This window comes from Corvus moneduloides, chromosome 1, assembly GCF_009650955.1.
Source record: "Corvus moneduloides isolate bCorMon1 chromosome 1, bCorMon1.pri, whole genome shotgun sequence".
Lineage (NCBI taxonomy): Eukaryota > Metazoa > Chordata > Aves > Passeriformes > Corvidae > Corvus > Corvus moneduloides.
The window spans coordinates 141,892,018-141,908,856 of NC_045476.1; the positions used below are offsets into that span (position 1 = coordinate 141,892,018).

At 40.9% G+C, this 16,839-nt stretch overlaps 1 protein-coding gene across 1 annotated transcript in view; it reads left to right on the forward strand.

Annotated features, from left to right (window-relative positions):
• The window catches only part of LOC116453781 (neural-cadherin-like), a 53,786-nt gene extending 39,876 nt beyond the window's left edge, over positions 1–13,910 (forward strand). Inside the window, exons 22-33 of the mRNA XM_032129580.1 lie at positions 18–295; positions 1,967–2,181; positions 2,480–2,607; positions 3,450–3,577; positions 3,718–3,850; positions 3,933–4,113; positions 6,894–7,060; positions 7,712–7,976; positions 8,843–9,023; positions 11,307–11,560; positions 12,455–12,609; positions 13,024–13,910. Of these exons, the coding sequence (XP_031985471.1) occupies positions 18–295; positions 1,967–2,181; positions 2,480–2,607; positions 3,450–3,577; positions 3,718–3,850; positions 3,933–4,113; positions 6,894–7,060; positions 7,712–7,976; positions 8,843–9,023; positions 11,307–11,560; positions 12,455–12,609; positions 13,024–13,425 (2,487 nt within the window). The 3' untranslated portion in view covers positions 13,426–13,910. The remainder of the gene's footprint in view (positions 1–17; positions 296–1,966; positions 2,182–2,479; positions 2,608–3,449; positions 3,578–3,717; positions 3,851–3,932; positions 4,114–6,893; positions 7,061–7,711; positions 7,977–8,842; positions 9,024–11,306; positions 11,561–12,454; positions 12,610–13,023) is intronic.
• Positions 13,911–16,839: the final 2,929 nt, after the last annotated feature.

Sequence of the window (16,839 nt, forward strand, 5' to 3'; positions counted from 1 at the left end):
CTAATTGCTCTTCACAGTTGGAAAGCATTCTGGACATAAATATCACCCAGATTGGCATTGATGAATGTGTGACTGCAGACTGCGCTCACAGCAGCGGATGTATCAGTAAGCATGAACAGAACCATGTACCAACCATAACCACAGCTGGAAGCGTTTCACTGGTGTCTGTGACAGTCCTGAGTCATGCTGTGTGTGGCTGTGCTGCTCGGGAGAATCCTCATCTTTCCTGCTCCTCATACCAGACAATCCCTTGTCTCAATGGTGGCACATGTGTGGATACTGATTTTGGGTACAGGTTGGTAAAGCTTCATCCGGTGTGCAAACAAAATGCATGTAGTGCAGTCTGTAAGGAGGATGAGTCCAAGCTTCAGGAACCATTATTGCATGTCTTCTCAATGTGGCAGATCTAAGTTTTGTTATACTTCACACACAGGTCTTGCAAAAGAACCTCTATTTTCAGGTACATATATTTTACGTTCAACATAGTCTCCAGGAAAACCTCGGGAATATTCCAGGCTGCACCAGTCCCTTTAATGCCACCCTGCAAAATGCTCTTAGTTTGTGCAGCCCGCCTTCAAAGCTTTAATGCTGTTAAACATCCAAATCACATCTCTTTAGTCACTTAATAACTTCTTTCCCACATTTCTTGCCTCATTTGTTTCTCCAAAAATGAGATCTCGTAGATAATATAGTATAAAGATAAAAAAAAGATGGGACTGTACTAGCTCAGAATCAGCGTGCTCCTCTTCCAGAATGTGGTTTTCAGCATGTTTGCTTAAAAATAATCATCCCAACATAGGAAAGCAGAAACACTGGCCAGCCTCTTCACAGCACCCTTGGTAGGGGTGACAGGACTCAGACTGAAGCTGCAGAAGATCTTGTCATGTTAAAGTTCTCAGTCTGACCTTGCTGCTCAGGTGTAATCAGACAGGGAAATTTTGCTTCCCAGATACTCTAGGTAGGCTCTGCCACCTATCATTTGTTCAGCTCCGAGGTTTCTTTGCTTCTGCTCCATTTTCAGTAGCTTTGTGTGTCATATTTTTCCTGCATCCTACCCCCGTCATTCTGCTCTCAGTAGATACTAGCAATCTATGGGAAACAGAAACTAAGAAATAGGACCCCAGATGATTTCCCTTCCTGTCTTTCTGCCCATTTCTGTTGTTCCTTCGGTTTCCCACTTGCAGGTTCTGTTACTGTCATACTGTGGTTACTCTTTTCTACAGAGTATTAAAGAAAGTACTCCAAGCATCTATTGTTTGATGGTGTAAGAGAAATAAACTAGCAAGTATCTTGCAGTAAGAGTGAAGATGTCAAGATCTATGACTACCACATCTCACTTTTTCTGGGTGATATTACCTTCCCACACCCTTCCTGTGGAGACCCTGATGGGACACAAGCAGAATTTTTTCCCAATGAGAATAATCAACCATTGTATTAATCTGCCCAGGGAGGTGGTGACTTACCCAACAATGGACACTTGAGATTCGACTACCAGGATTCTGGGCCATCTTGTCTAGATCATTCTTTTGCCAAGAAAAGTTGGACCAAATTATACTTGAGGCCCTTCCAGCCTGGCATTCTATGATTCTGTGATTCCTTTGCTTTTGCTCTCAGCATTATACAGTCTTCAAACAAGCTGATAACCAAGCCTAGTGAAAAGTGTGTTTTTCATTTTTTATGCTGAAGAGATAAGAGGTTTTCATGGGCTTTATTTATTACAATAGGTCCATCATTTATTCACAGAATATCCTTGCATAGACATATTATAATTTGGACTAAATTTATATTGTGTTTGTACAAACAAGTCAAAACATTTTTTGACAGAAGTTTTGCTAGTGCTTTACCTGTACTATGGCCTAGGGAACATGGGGTCCTGTGTTTAAAGTGGAGAGTCCTGTTGTCAGAAGAGACCTTTGCATCTTCTGTTTGCATGGTGGATATTTGCTTTTATTTTTTTATTTAATAGATGCAAATGTGCTGCAAATTTTCATGGACCAGACTGCCAGCAGACAAAACACAGCTTTAGAGGCCACGGTTATGCCTGGTTCCCTCCTCTTCAGCCTTGCTTTGAGAGCCGCATCTCCTTAGAGTTTATCACTGAAGTTGTTGATGGCCTTCTGTTGTACCATGGACCAGTGGCACAAGGGCAGCCTGGACAACAGGAAAATTTCCTCGCTTTAGGTTAGCACCTTATAAAGCATTTGTTTGTGTTTGTGTGAAGGTGAGATTCTACTTAGTTCATAGGTTTGGGGTTTTTATTTTTAAAAAGTCTCAGAAAGTTACTTTTGGAGAATAAGGAAAATGCACAATAGTTTGCCAGTATGCCTAATTCATATCCTTGTGTCACTGTTAGAAGCCGGACTTTTTTTAAGCTGTCTAAAGATCTTTTCCAACTAAAATCTAACTGCAACAGTCATTTCAACTTCAATTGAGTGGGAACATGGTTACTGCATATCCAATAAGAGTCTTTTCTTTGCAGAACTCTCTGGTGGTGTCCCATCACTGACTGTGAGACACAGCTCTGGTGAGCTTTTCCTGCAGCTGTCACAAAAAGTTAATGTTGCAGATCGCCGCTGGCACAATATTAAAATTATAAATGATGGAAAGGCAAGTGTAAATTTGGGAAGTCCTGTGTAAGCATTAATTCATGTACCTAGTTATTCCTCACAAATCCTTCCTCCCTTCTTTAGAACTCTTTTATCAATCAATCAATCAATCAATTTTCCATCATCTCTGGAAAAGCAGGGATAGAAGTTTGTCAGTTTGCACATCCTCTTAGTCTTGAAGCAATGAAGCAGAACATGGCCTGGAGAAGTTTGATCCACTTATGAAACAGGCCATGTTATTTCCTCTGTTTAGTTATCCTGCCTGCTGCTTAGACAACAGAGTTGTGATAATCCAGGGGCTAAATGCTTCCTGATGTGATTGAGTGAAATATTCATGCTTTATCTGAGTGAGAAGCCGTGCCCCACCAAGAGACTTTAGATGTGTAGCACAAAGGAGATAGATACGCTTTTGTGTAGAGGGAACATCTTGCTGATATAACACTGCTGAAGGCATCTGCTAGGTTCCCCCTTTCCCTCATAAGACAAGCTGAAGGGCATGTCAGAATCTGGGATGGGAGCCTGACAAACCTTCTGCTCTGCTAGGTTATCTCTCTGCATTCTGATTTTGCAGAAAACTCCAAGAATGTCCTATGATCCCTTTACTATGTCAATGACTCGGTACGGTCATGGCAGAGGCAGATCTTTTTTTTGTGTGGCTCTTTAGTTACACACCATGTGCAATAACCTTCCAGATTAGTATGTGGAGCATTTTATTATTTTAACTAAGTTTCCTGCACTGTAATTGTAGTTACTAGTCTACCTTCTGCTAAGTGAAAGAAAATATGTAATTAAAATATATGCACATCTCTGGATATAATTGTTTTAAATAATGCCTTTTTGTAGGAGGTGAAGCTGATTCTTGACCACTGTGTAAATGTCTCAGTTAGAGACAATGGCAGTGTCACTAAGAAGACGTCCCAAATGGATCTGTCTGCCTGTGAAGCTTCTGGAGAGATTGTGGGATCTCAAAGGTAAAAAAACAAAACCAAAAAAAAAGGAAACACAACTACTCAAAAGAGCTGCTGAAAAAGGTGGGGGTAGGGTGGTGAAATCAGCCAAGCTGCTGTATTTTGTGTGCCACTAATTCTTTCTTTCCGTCCCTCCTCTTCAGCATGGGCAAGCTCTTGAGCGGCCGTCAGCCCCTGCAGCTGGGTGGAGTTAAAAAGACCTTGCCTTACCACGACTCACAAAGGCACTTCAGAGGATTTGTGGGCTGCATACGCAATGTCATTGTTGATAGCAAGGTAGGGCCACAAAGATCAGTTTTGGGTTTGCTGCTGATAATTGTAGGCACCTGATGTGATGGTTTTCTTTGACCTTTTCCAGGTCTATGATTTAGAGCACCCTGCAGAGTCCCTCAACAGTGTTCCTGGCTGTGTCCTTACAGATGAAATGTGTCAGAGTGGTGGGATGGCCTCCTGTGGCACCCATGGCAAATGTGTTGGTGGCTGGGATTTCTTTCACTGTGATTGTTCCCCAGGATATGCTGGATTGGCATGTGAAAAAGGTATTGCAAGTTCTAGGGAGAAATTTGTGGTGAGGATCTGTGGGAACAGCATCAGATATACTGTTCTAATGTTCAAAGTCATACTGCCATGACTTCGAACTGAATAGATTAGTAAGACCATGCTGTAGTCTGAGAATGATTTAGATCTCCAAAGATGTAAAGATCCTTTTGACTCTTGTTAAATAAAGATAATGTCGCAGATGAGGGTTGTGTTGAGAGCTGCTTTATTTTGCAGGGGAGGGAAGTGGTCAGACAGGTTGTTTTGTCCTTTTTATCACCATCTTATTTCTCAGTGGTGAAAGGTGAATTATTCTGCCTTGTGCCTTTTTCCTCTGCTCATGCTGATCACAAAATGAAGTTTAATGAACATGTGAAACCTGTGGGCATAGCCCTCTTGTTATCTTCAGGCCCCATTTTGCATTTACATAATGGTGATAATTGCATTTGCATTTGTCATTAGAATGAATTGCAAGTTGAGCAATGCCCCTAGACCACAGCAGTGGGTGTATGTGGGGGCATAATATCAGGCTGGCTGCAACAAATGTGTTATCTTGTACAAAATCAGCATGAAATATGTATCAGAGAACAAAAGCTTCACATGGTGGATAACGAAAACCTCAGAGACGTTGGAACAAAGTGGGAAATTTTAGCACAATTCAAAAAGTAAGGAAATACATTATTTGACTCCTAGTAGCCCACAGCCATGTTCAGGGTACAGGGGATATACACTTGAAGTTGCCTCTATCCCCTCTATCTTAAAACCTCCATCAGCCAAGCAGAAATCAGAAGTGAGTGGCAGGTATTTATTGGGACTACCTGTCTCTAGGTACAAGGTACAAATGATGGGGTTGATCATAGAAGTCTGTAAAGAGCACTAGTGCCCCATAACTCTGTTTGTTGGAAGAGAATTATCCCACTCAGTCCTGTAGTTTGAGTGAGGGACAGGTGAGGACGAGCAGCAGTGAGCACCAGGAAAGGAGTGCTTGCAAGCTAGTGTTGGATCAATGTGTTGGAATTAATGAACAGGACAGTGGTGCATTACACATATCCTTTCAGCTCAATGCACTTAATTTTCCGTCTTGTATACAGAACAGTAATACCCTATGCAGGCAGCCAGACCCTCTCTTCTTTCTCCATCTGCCACACAAGACTTGAAAAGTGTGACAGTAAATTGCTCAGTGGAAGTTCTGTCTGTCCAACAAGGGGGAGGACTGAAATTGTAATTGCCATGGTCTAGGCCTGGAGCATTCACTGTTTAAGGTGTTCATAATGACCACAGAATTGGTTAATATAGTTCAGCTATTTGCACAGTGTTTTACAGACAGATTATAATTGTTTATAAATACCTGCCTGGATTCAAATCCTACTCTGTTTTGCATTATTATGAAATGGTGCTTCACAAGCCCAACTGCTGTATTGGTTCTACCCCTCATTACTGTGGGACAAGCCAAGGGATCAGAAAGTAATTGTTCCAAATCCATAAGTCATATCCTGATGTAACAGAACAACTTTGATTGGCATCATCTTCTTGTAATACATTGGGCTGCAAAATGCTGGTGTGCAGCTGGTGCTTTACGAATGACTGTGACACACTCACAGCAAGGAGCAGACAGCTGGGGAGAGGAGTCACTGGAGCATCCCAGGAAAACCCATGCCTGCTCATCAGCTAGAGCCTGTAGCTGCAGAGATAGAGAACGAGACAACTGGGTTAGGAAGAATAATGTGAGGGGGAAAAGCCAGAGGAAAAAAGAAAACATGCTTCAAGTAAGGAAAGAGAGAAGACAAACAGTGAGAGGAAAAGAGAGTGCAGAAATTAAGTCTCTTGATCATTTCATATTTCATGTCCTGGGAACCAAATCCCAGGATGAACTGGGTACTCTTCGGATTTCTACTTGCATGACACTGACCTCTGATGAGCTGTTGGTGACCCAGCGTCCATCCTGTCTTATTAACTAACTTGAACTATCTCTTTATTTGGTGAAAAGAAACTTCTTTTTTTCAACTAAGCTTGGCCCAAAACAGATCTATGATTGCTGTCAGCTAATGAGACTGAAATAGGTGCCTTCTCTGCAAGAGCATCAGGGCCTGAGTAGTTTAGTGGTGTTTGATTTCCACAGAAGTGTGCAGTGCAACTTCATCAAACCCTGTCCTGGACCCTGGGTTCTTCAGAGTGATAGGGAAGCAAGTAATTTCAGTGCATTTTCCCTGGTTAAAATAGTAAACACTGACTTAATCTCCCTTTGTAATTTAAAAAATCCTGTTCCTTCCCTGAGGCTTTCTCTTGTGCCAACTGAAATGGGAAGTAAAGTGCATATTTTCTAACAGTGGCAGTTTTAACCACAGGACTAAACTACTGAAAAAAACATTTGATCCTCTCTTTTCTTTGGTTGTTTTCTCCAGGGGTTCTTTGGTTTTTCTTTTTTTCAGATCAACATGAGCTACTTTACTGGAAAATATGTTTCAGATTTTAAAAAAATAAGTTATTTGGGCACAGTGTAGGAGTGATTGGTAGAACATATAGATTGTAACAGGCAGACTGAAAGAGACAGTACCTAATTGTCCGTTTCCTGCCTAAATTCTGAATGCCTTAATTTGTTGGTTTTCTCTTAATTCCCTTCAAAGTAGGGCAGGGGCTACTTTCCATGATGCTTCATTATATTGCCAAAATTCCTTAAGAACTAAAACTCTGATGTTCAGAGCTAGTAAATTCTCAAAGAGCAGAAATCTGAGGGAGAAGCCATTTCTGAGATTTTCACTTTGATTTTATGTGCTGTGCTTAGTTCTTCCAGAATGGGCTTTTGGAAGGGACAGCTGGATCCATTATGAGCCAAGAAGCATCCTCAGCACTCGAAGCACTCGGATCCAGCTGATGGTGCGCACCCGGCTCTCCCACAGCACCCTCCTCAGCTTGGCCTCTGCAGATGGGAACAGATACATGCGACTGGAGGTGAGCAGAGCTGTTCTGCTTGAGTGCTCTTATTTATCATAGAGTTCCATAGTAAGAGAAAAAGATGCAGTTTCTGATTAAAGACACCTGTTCTGTAATGTAATAAAGAGCAAGAATTTTCCATATGAGGGTAACTACTCTCATTTGTGTTGTCCTTCTCAGTATTACTCTTTCATGGCATAAATTCTAGTTTGCACTGCCTGCAAAATGTCCATGTGATGCATGTGAATGAAGAAGATTGTTCCATCCTGCTTGCTTTTTCCCTTTGCTTCTGTCTGTCCCTGTCTGTAAAACTTGTTTCTACACTTTCATTGCTGTTGAAAAAGCTGTCTGGACTATATTAGCTACAGAGAGGGTAATTATTCTAATTGAAACAGGAGGGTCAGCTGGGAAGACCTAGAGATAGATATTAGTAGGGAGAATACTGATTAAAAAGTTCACGTGAATTAGAAGAGTTGCCTGTAAAAAAAAGAGTTGGTAATTCCTGCACCTGCAGTTTTCTTGTGGTAGCCTTTATCTGGGAATAAAGCACTTAAAAACAAGAGTGCCATTTCCATTTTAAAAACTCACATCCCTTTCTTGAGGCAGAACTGTGTAATAATATTTAGAAGTGCATTTCTGTTATTAAAGGTGTTTATCATCTTCCTCTAGGTGGTTGAGGGGTTTTTTAGCGTTAACTTCAGTTTGGGGGACAAAAATCACTCCTTGAGAATGACGACATTACGTATAAACAATGGCCAGTGGGTTCTTCTGACCATGGAGCGCTACAACAATGAATTTACCCTGCGTGTTAACAGTGGTGGAGGTGATCAAGAAGTCACCTCTGTCTTGAATACGAATAGATGGCTTGAAATTGATTGGGCAAGCATCGTGCTAGGAAACCACCTTCCCAGTCATTCAGAGAGTGATTTCCAAGGTAAGTGATATGATGGATTCCTAATAGTGGGGAATTAAAGCCTGAAAGTGGCATCTTTGAGTATATTGGATAGCCTAAAACCCAGGTAACAATTCCCATTAGACTGCTATGCCCCTCCTTTACTGGGGAATTCAATGTTCAACCCTATGTGCCATTGTATCTGGTTCTAGTGAAGATGTGAGATTTCCTGTAAATATTAAGAAACAGCACTTCAGTTTTTTGTTTCATAGAATCATAGAATGGGTTGGAAGAGGTCTTAAAGATCATCTAGTTCCATACCCTCTGTCATGGGCAGGGGCACTTCCACTAGATCAGGGTTTCCCATGCCTCAAGCAGTATACTCATGGTGTGAGCTTCACTCCTGTTTTTGCCTTGGAAGGGTTTAAGGAACAGGCAAAATAACTCCTGGCAGAAGGAGAAAGAATTGCAAGGCAATTTGTGGTGCTCTCTCCATTTCCTCAGATGAAGTGCTGAGACTTTGAGATTGTGGTTCAACACGAAGACAGCTTTTTCCATTCTGTTGCTTCTTATTCAGCCCCAATTTTACGATTATATCTTAAATCTAGATTAATTTAGTGGAGCTGTTCTGGTTCATAGCACAGTTCTGCTTAATTGTGTTATTGGTACAGTGCAGCTCTCCTGGAGAAGTACTGTCAATCTGTAATTGACCAGAGCAAAATAGACATATGTTCTGTAGCTCTCCTTCTAAAATAAAACTGATAAGGGGTATAAGGATATTTTTAAACCATGTTTTAAGTTTTCAGCAATGCTCTATGTTCTCCTGCTTACGTGCTTGGGGCAAGGCTTGAGATGGGGAAGTAGCTAACTTAAGGTACTTCTCTGCATACTTCTCTGCTTGGATGCAGGTTGTATGCGTGATGTCCAGCTGGATGGTCAGCCACTCCTCGTGGAAGGCAGAAGCACAGAGTTCGGATTAATTCTGAAGCGGCAAGGAGTCACCATGGGATGCCATTCCAGTGCCTGCAGCAGCCAGCCCTGTTACAGCCCCTTCCTTTGTGTAGACCTGTGGAGAAAATATGAATGCCGGTACATGAAGCTTTTGTTTTCATCCAGGGATGGCTGGGAAGCTCTTTCTTTCCACCTTTGACCAGGCAACTTGCTCCTAACAGTGAAATTCCATGTGGCTGCTGGCCAGAGAGAGCCATTCCAAGGACAAATCCTTCTCTCCTTCTCATCTCCTGTCATGGACTAGACTTGCATTTTTCTGCAAGTCTGATATGGAGCCAAATTACTCCGCCTTTTTTTCCATGGTGAGAAGATCACCAGAAGGCCAGTGAGAAAGTGAAATGTCCTTTGATAAAAGGTGGATTGGAAAAGCTTTGGTCTGTCCTCTGTATGAAAATACTAATAAAGTATATATATACACTTACAGTGCATATATACAGCGTTGTTATGATCCAGTTTTAAGGTTATTAGAAATGCCTCTGCCCGAATTAAGGTGCAAACAAGACCATATGCGAGTGACAATAGTAGGGGTTTTATTTGATGGTAAATATGAGAGAGATAGAGAGAGAGAGAAAGAAAGAAAGAAGTAGAAAATTTGGGGCCGGGGGGGACAGAAAGAGTGACAGGGACAGAATAAGGAAAATATCATCACTGTGGATCCCAATGCTGTTTGTTGATCCTCTCCAGCTGGTCTTCCTGGTGGTGAAGGTCCCCCCAGAAGGCGCAGAGTCCCATGGGTGTACATGCTCAGGCTGGGGGGGCATGTCCAGCCATGGCCCCCTGGGGTGGGAGTCAGTCTCTCACAGCAGATTCTGGGTCTGTTGCACCACGTGCAGCCCTGTGGGGCCAAGCCTCTCACGTCAAAGTCCCGTGGATGTGCCCTGTGGGGCTGGGGGTTCCACAGCTGGGCCAGTTTGTGTAACGGAGGATGGGTGTTCACTGCCTCTGACCAGAGGTTGCACCATGCACCCAAAACCTCCTCCTCCCCCCTCGGCTGGGGGGAGTCTCTGTAAACCCGGCTTCTGTGAGCTGTACTCTCCCCCACCCCAAACTCAGCTAGGGATAGTTGCAGCTGGTGGCTTTGGCATTTTGTGGATGCATAACTTTCCCTCAGCCTGAGATGAACACTGTGTTTCCCTTTATCTAACCAATAGTTTGACTTTGAGTTCGAAGTCCCACTCTTCAGGGAAGCTTCTTCAGTTGTAGCTTCTTTAAAATGAGCAAAACTTTATATCAATGTTTGAGGCATGAACTATTTTAAGTCTCTGATAAGAGTGTGTGTGTGTGTGTGTGTGTACGTATGTATGTACACACAGATATATACATCTATGTATATAAAAGATATATATATTTCATACATATGTATGTAAGTATATTGCAAATACAATGCATATTTACATATATTTCCTGTAAAGAACTTAAAATTAATCGTAATTTGTATGAAACAATGAAACGTTCAAAATTAGATTGTCACAAAACTGGATTCTAAAATTGGCTTTCCCAGGGTCAGAGCCAAAGCCCAACAGCTGTTATCCTACACAGTTAGTTTTTTGGAGAAGATCCACTGTTTAAAGAAAAATTTCAAATTATTTATTAAAATATGCAAATCAAAATACAGGCATTTCTGTTTAAAAAACCAAAACATAAATACATGCAGGACTGGGAGGAGGAGCCACTTGAATTCTTGGAATTCAGACAAAATTTGGCACTTCTGATGTCTGGTGATTCTTTGCTAGAAGAGGCTGTGAGACGGTTTTAAGTATGCCTTGGGACACTCCTTTCTTCAGACAGCTTGTGAAAGAACAATATGAAGTCTCTGCCATTTTTTCAGTAGAATTTCTCCCTTGGATTGCAGAAAGAAGGTCTGTGACCTCACATTATACCACTAGGGCCTCTTCAATTACACGAGAAGAAATCAATCCTAAAAGACAAGACAGGTCATACTGAGGAGGTCAGTGACATTTCTCCCCAGGGTCCAAAGGAACATTACGAAGGAACATTATATCAAGTGCTTGCTAGCTCCTTTCCCATTGATCTCAGCTATCCATTTTCTTTCAGGGGCTTTGATTAGAACACGGATGTAGAAAAAGGGTTAGTCAGAAAGTGATGGCTCCTTTTTTTAAAGAAGGAGTGAAGCTCTTCTGCATATCTTCTGGATCAGGAAACCAAAGGTGTTCATGTTTTCATAAGTCTTCTAGCTCACTAAACTAGACTTTCCATGTATTTCAAACTTTCAATGTGGATTGTGGTTTGCTTGAAAATAATTAAACTTTACCTTAAAGAAACAGTAACAAACTTTGCACAAAACATATAGCTCCAGATGCTTTGCTTGCCTACAAGATATCATCTGCTTTGATCGTTCAGGTGCCCAGCTGGGAAAGTAGAAGTGACTGACACCCTTACAGGGCTCAGACACTGTACCTCATCCCCTTGTGGACACTGGACCTGTAGGAATGGGGGTACATGTGTGGCTCAAGCTCAAGACAAGACTATCTGCCAGTGCCCTGAAGGTTACAAGGGAAGATGGTGTGAAATTAGCCAGGTGAAGGCTGGAAGACCTGTTGGACTAAGCTCGGGCTCTATTCTGGCAATCAGCATGTGTCTCCTTGTCTTCCTAGGTAGGAGATCATGTCCCTTTTTTCCTTATTTTTTATCTTGTACCTTATTCCACTGAATTAAGTTTGCTTTACCTCTGAGTGTTGTGATCAGTGTTTCACCTTTTCTGGAGATTACTATTTGAGGATGCTAAGAGACAGACAATAGCACATAGTTACAGTTTGCTTGCTTTGAAGCCAATTCAAGCAAGTTTAGGACTTTTCCAGAGTCACTTACTTTCAATCCTTCTTAAGTAAGAGCTTTCCATCTTTGTGTGCAACTCTGTGTGCAGCCACATCCATTTGAAACTCCCACCTGCCCTGAGCCCTTACACTTGTAGTAGGTAGGACCTATAGCTACATATGTTCTTCACATATTAGGAAGGAAGAGATCTTCTAGAAAGCTCATGATCTTAAAAGGGAAGCCTCATTAAGAGTCTGGGGCAGAGAGAGATGTTCCTAGTGTGTCCTTTTTCAGCTGCCCTTTGGCTGACAATTTAATAACACCATAAAACTGTGTTCATGTTGATAAACTGCATACACATCTCATAATAGCAAAGACTCCATGATTATATTACACTTGTAACCTCCATTAAAACAGTGGTTTACTTACTTTGGGTATCTTATTTACTCAGGATTGGTGAAAGGCCAGAGATTGGCCAAAATGCCTTCTATTTAAATGGATTCCTTTAGGTAAGTAAAATACCCTTTTAATGAAGTTTATGATGTAATATACATAGATTATTCTTTATATTCATGAATTTAAATTGTTTATATATTAAAAATACTCATTTCTTACCTGCAAATTTAGTTGTCAAATTAAGAGTTGATATCCCAGGAATTATATAACTACTTGTTTATCATGCAACATACTTTGTCATATGTCATATAACAAATATGTGTCCTTATTTCTTCCAGCACTCTTGGTTTCCTACACAGTGTGGAGTCAGTGGGGAAGTTCAGGGTTTCGGAAAGGAGGAATTTACCACATTCCTGAAGAGCGTGAAAGCTGGGAGGATGTTAGAGAAAATGTCTTCAATTATAATGAAGAAGGAGGTGGAGAACGTGACCAGGTATGATGCAGCTTCAATCCAACCTCTCCTCACTTTCTTTTCCCAGACCTTTTAGTTAACTTATTATAAAATTGGGGTGGTTTTTTTTCTTTTTTCTTTTTTTTTTAACCTTTAGTCCTCTTAAGTGGGAAGATTCTATTTCAACCCAATTTGTACCTTTCATGATGCTGGTCATGTGTGCCCACATTCAGGGGGCTGCTGTGGACACATCATTGTTGCTTTAGCTGAAAACTATCATTTCACAAAGGGATTTGGTATGATCTGAACTTAGTCCTCTGAACTAGGCACTCTTTTCTTCAGCTTGCAGGAAACTCACAGAATTCAGTATTGTGTTGCATTCTGTTGTAAAACATTTTGTGATCTGTTTCTTTTTGAGTTGTTTCTCTCTGATATTTGCATTCTTTTTGTTTCTAGAATGCTTACAATATAGATGAACTGAAGAAACTTCTCCATAAAATTCCCCACTCCTCCTTGAGAGCAGCTGCTCCACACTCCAGGACACCAACTGGCCCAAAAAAAGACTCACTCTCAAAACATGCACATCAAAACCAATCAATATCAGCTGTTACCAGCATCCCAGACTTCAAGGAATATGTTTCTCAAATCATACGGGATGCAGACAATGATCTAAGGAGTCTTCCAGCTGACACTCTTCATTTTTACTGCTTGGAAGGGCAATGCTCTCTAGCAGGGAGCCTTAGCTCGTTAGATTCCATCAGTGGGGATGAAGATCTAAATTATGATTGCCTCCAAGAGTGGGGGTCAAAGTTTGAGAAGCTTAAAGAACTCTATGCCGTCTCAAATGAAAATCTGTAACCGGAGTTAAAGGAACTTGACACATTGTCATGACATATGGACACTATTTTTAAAAATGCCCTTTTTATATATAAGTTACATCAAGTAACTTATGTGATGCAAGTTTTTAGTTACAATAGCATGATATACTCACTTTTCCCAGGAGTGATATTCTGAATGATCTTTTTATATGCACTGTACAAAATTATTTCATTATATAAGTGCAAAGACTTTTAAAGCATGAATTTTCTTGAAAACTTTGGAAGGTAGGATATCTATAGAATAGTATTATAATATCCTTTTTTTATTTGTGTAGACCACAGTGACTTACTAGAATTATCCTGGATGCAAGAACTTGAATTATTTTCTCCCTAGTATTAATATGAAACCTATCAGGTGGGTAACAATGCATAGGGCATTCTTTGGGGTTTTTTTTTTAATTGAATTAATTTTGACTGTGAAATAATTAGTACCAATGTTAAATATAAAACATTTGCGATTTCTGGTTTCTTGTCAGCTTTTTTGTATCCTCCAAAACTCTTCTCTTCCATGACATGACACACACCACCTCACTCGCTACTACAGGCTGCCCAACTCCATGGGGCTTTTTGTCTGACCCTTTTTATAATTACGTGTTACAAGGGGGAAAGAATAGCAAGATCCCATCTGTGAACGTTACTTTGTGACAATTTTACACTCTTAAAGGCAGTTGTAAGACCTGGAAAAAGTTTCTGTTCAGTAAGCTTTTATGTCCAACTTTGCTTTTCACATGGAACCCTTTTTCAAAGTGCGCAGCTGGAAAACAGAAGAGCTGATAGCCAGTGTGAACACAAGCTAGAAGGGCATCCAGGCAAAAGTTGGAACTGAATTCTTTCCATCAGGACAGTCACTGTAAAAATTGGAATCCTCAAAACAGAAAGCATAGGAAACCTAGCCTCTACTCCTTTGCCTCCTCCTACTCCTGCTCTGGAGTAGCAGGTTTAAACGACTGGTTTTAGCATGGATAAAGGGAATCAGAAGCTTCTTAAATCTGACATTGACTTGAATACTCACTTCTGTGACCATGGGTAAATCACCTTGTTCTTGCCCTTTCTCTTAACCTTTCTGAAGTGGGGCAGCAACAATGCATGGGGTGATGTGTGAATGTTAATAGTGCTTGTAAGCTCTGAAGTGCCAAGGGTTTTTTAACTGTTTTCAACTCAGTGGGTTTTTTAAATTATCACAATACTCAACATTTGTTTTTTATTGAAGTCTTGACACTTGCTTTGATTATAAATAATGTTTTAAAATTAGATCTTTCATCACTCTTCATCATCTTACTTGGCATAAAGAATGCAAATGTAAATTAGTTTTATAGTCAGAAGGAAGATTTTGATACCATTAGAACAAATAGTTTACATCAAAAATCGATTGAATAAAAATACCATGTGAACTGAATAAAACAATCTGCATTCATTTCAAAAATTATTTGTATCAATGATACTAAATTAGCAATATTTATTAGAAAGATTTCAGAATGAGTCAGCATGAGCCACTCCTTCATGCCAAAGCCTCATGTGGCTGGGCACTGATCATTCTTACAAAAGTCATAAAAAAATAAATGGTGGCTATATTAATATATAGCCACATCTTGCTTAATGTAAATTTTCCCTCCTTTCTAAAGATGTGTGTGTAGTGTGGTAAGAAACTACAACATTTCTTACACCAAGGAATACTACATACGTTGTTGCTTCAAATGAAAACTGCAGTGCCACAGAACTTCAGTAAGGTGACTCTTCCAAGTGTTGACTTCTTACAACATTTTCATGAAGTGCATATACATTTTTGTTGTACTTTATTAAGTTGCCTCTTCTGAACTTGGTATCAAGTAAAGCTTAGCATAATTATTGGCAAACTGTCTCTTCCAAAAGAGACTAATTTGAACAATGTGCTACAAACCATGCTAACAGGCTATGAGGTCTCTGAGGATTATTTTGTAACTCATATTCTGAAAGTGAACATTTTACACATGGATGCATTAAAGAATAACTCAGGAAAGCTGAAGCAGTAGTTAATTTTTTCCCCTCAAGTATCTGAACACAAAGTAACATGCACAACAGAAGATAAATTACGTTGACTTCAGGACATGTAATGGACTTCTGTCCTCATGGAATATGAGAAAGAAGAATTTTCCTCTATCTCCTTGGGTCACTTACAGCAAAATGCAGAATGCTTATAGCTGAAAGCTGCACATGACAGCCCCAAGAGTCACACCGTTTGCCTGAAAGCATTGTCCAAACACTTCTTGAACTGGTGCTGCGACCACTTCTGAGGGTAGCCCGTTCCACTGCCCAACCACCCTCTGGGTGAAAAACTTTTCTAGTCCTGTAATATTATTGTATGTAATCATATATCTACATTGCAAACCTTGTGAACTCTTCTCTTGGTAAAATATTAGAGACATTCAGCCAAATTACTGAAATAGATAAAAGCTTCTGCTAGCCATCCTGCTGCTCTCCAGGCCATCTTCTCTCCAGGCGATTTATGTTCTAAGAACAGGGATACCTGAAAAGCTTCAGAACCAGATCCTGGCTAGTTGCAGTTGAGAGAGTGGCACAGTTGGACATGGACTATGCAAATACTGACACCTCAATAATACTGGAAGTTGTTACAGCTGAAAAAGTAGCTCTTCTGCCACTTCAGTCCTGAGATGGACATGGAGTTGTTGGAGCAAGTCCAGAGGAGGGCCATGAAGTTGATAAGAGGACAGGAGCATCCCCACTATGAAGACAGGCTGAGAAAGTTGGAGCTGTTCAGCCTAGAGAAGAGAAGGTTGTGTGGAGACCTCATAGCAGCCTTTCAGTATCTGAAGGGAGCCTACGGGGATGCTGGAGAGGGATTCTTTGTCAGGAGCTGTAGTGATAGCACAGGGAGGAGTGGGTAGAAATGGAAAGAGGGGAAAGTTAGGTTAAATATTAAGAAAAAAACTATGCTATGAAAAGCCAGTGTCCATAAAAGAGACAGAGGAGTCCTGCAACTTTATTCTAGTAAAGGGAGAGAGTCCACTAGGCCATTGCCCCATGGGGTCTCTCTCGAGGTTTTGGAGGACGCAGCCTTCTTTTATCCTAAACTCCCAACTGCACATTGCCCTCTTCCTTTACCCCTTGTCTGAGGTACTAGGAAGGTACAGCTTTCCCAAACCACCTATCACATATTCCCCCGTAAACATATATCGTGATTTCCCCCCAAAGTTCAGAAGTTCAGACTGTCTGGGTTCTGCGGATCCACCAAAAGTTCAGACCATCTGGTCTCTGCAATAGACTTTGCACAGACCCATTTCTCCTACCACCCTAAAGTTCAGGAATTAAAACTGTCTGGTCAAAATGCCTGGGTTCTGTAATGAACCCATGTGGCTTGATGTTCCTAGAGTCCCATTTCGAAAACAGTAACACCCAT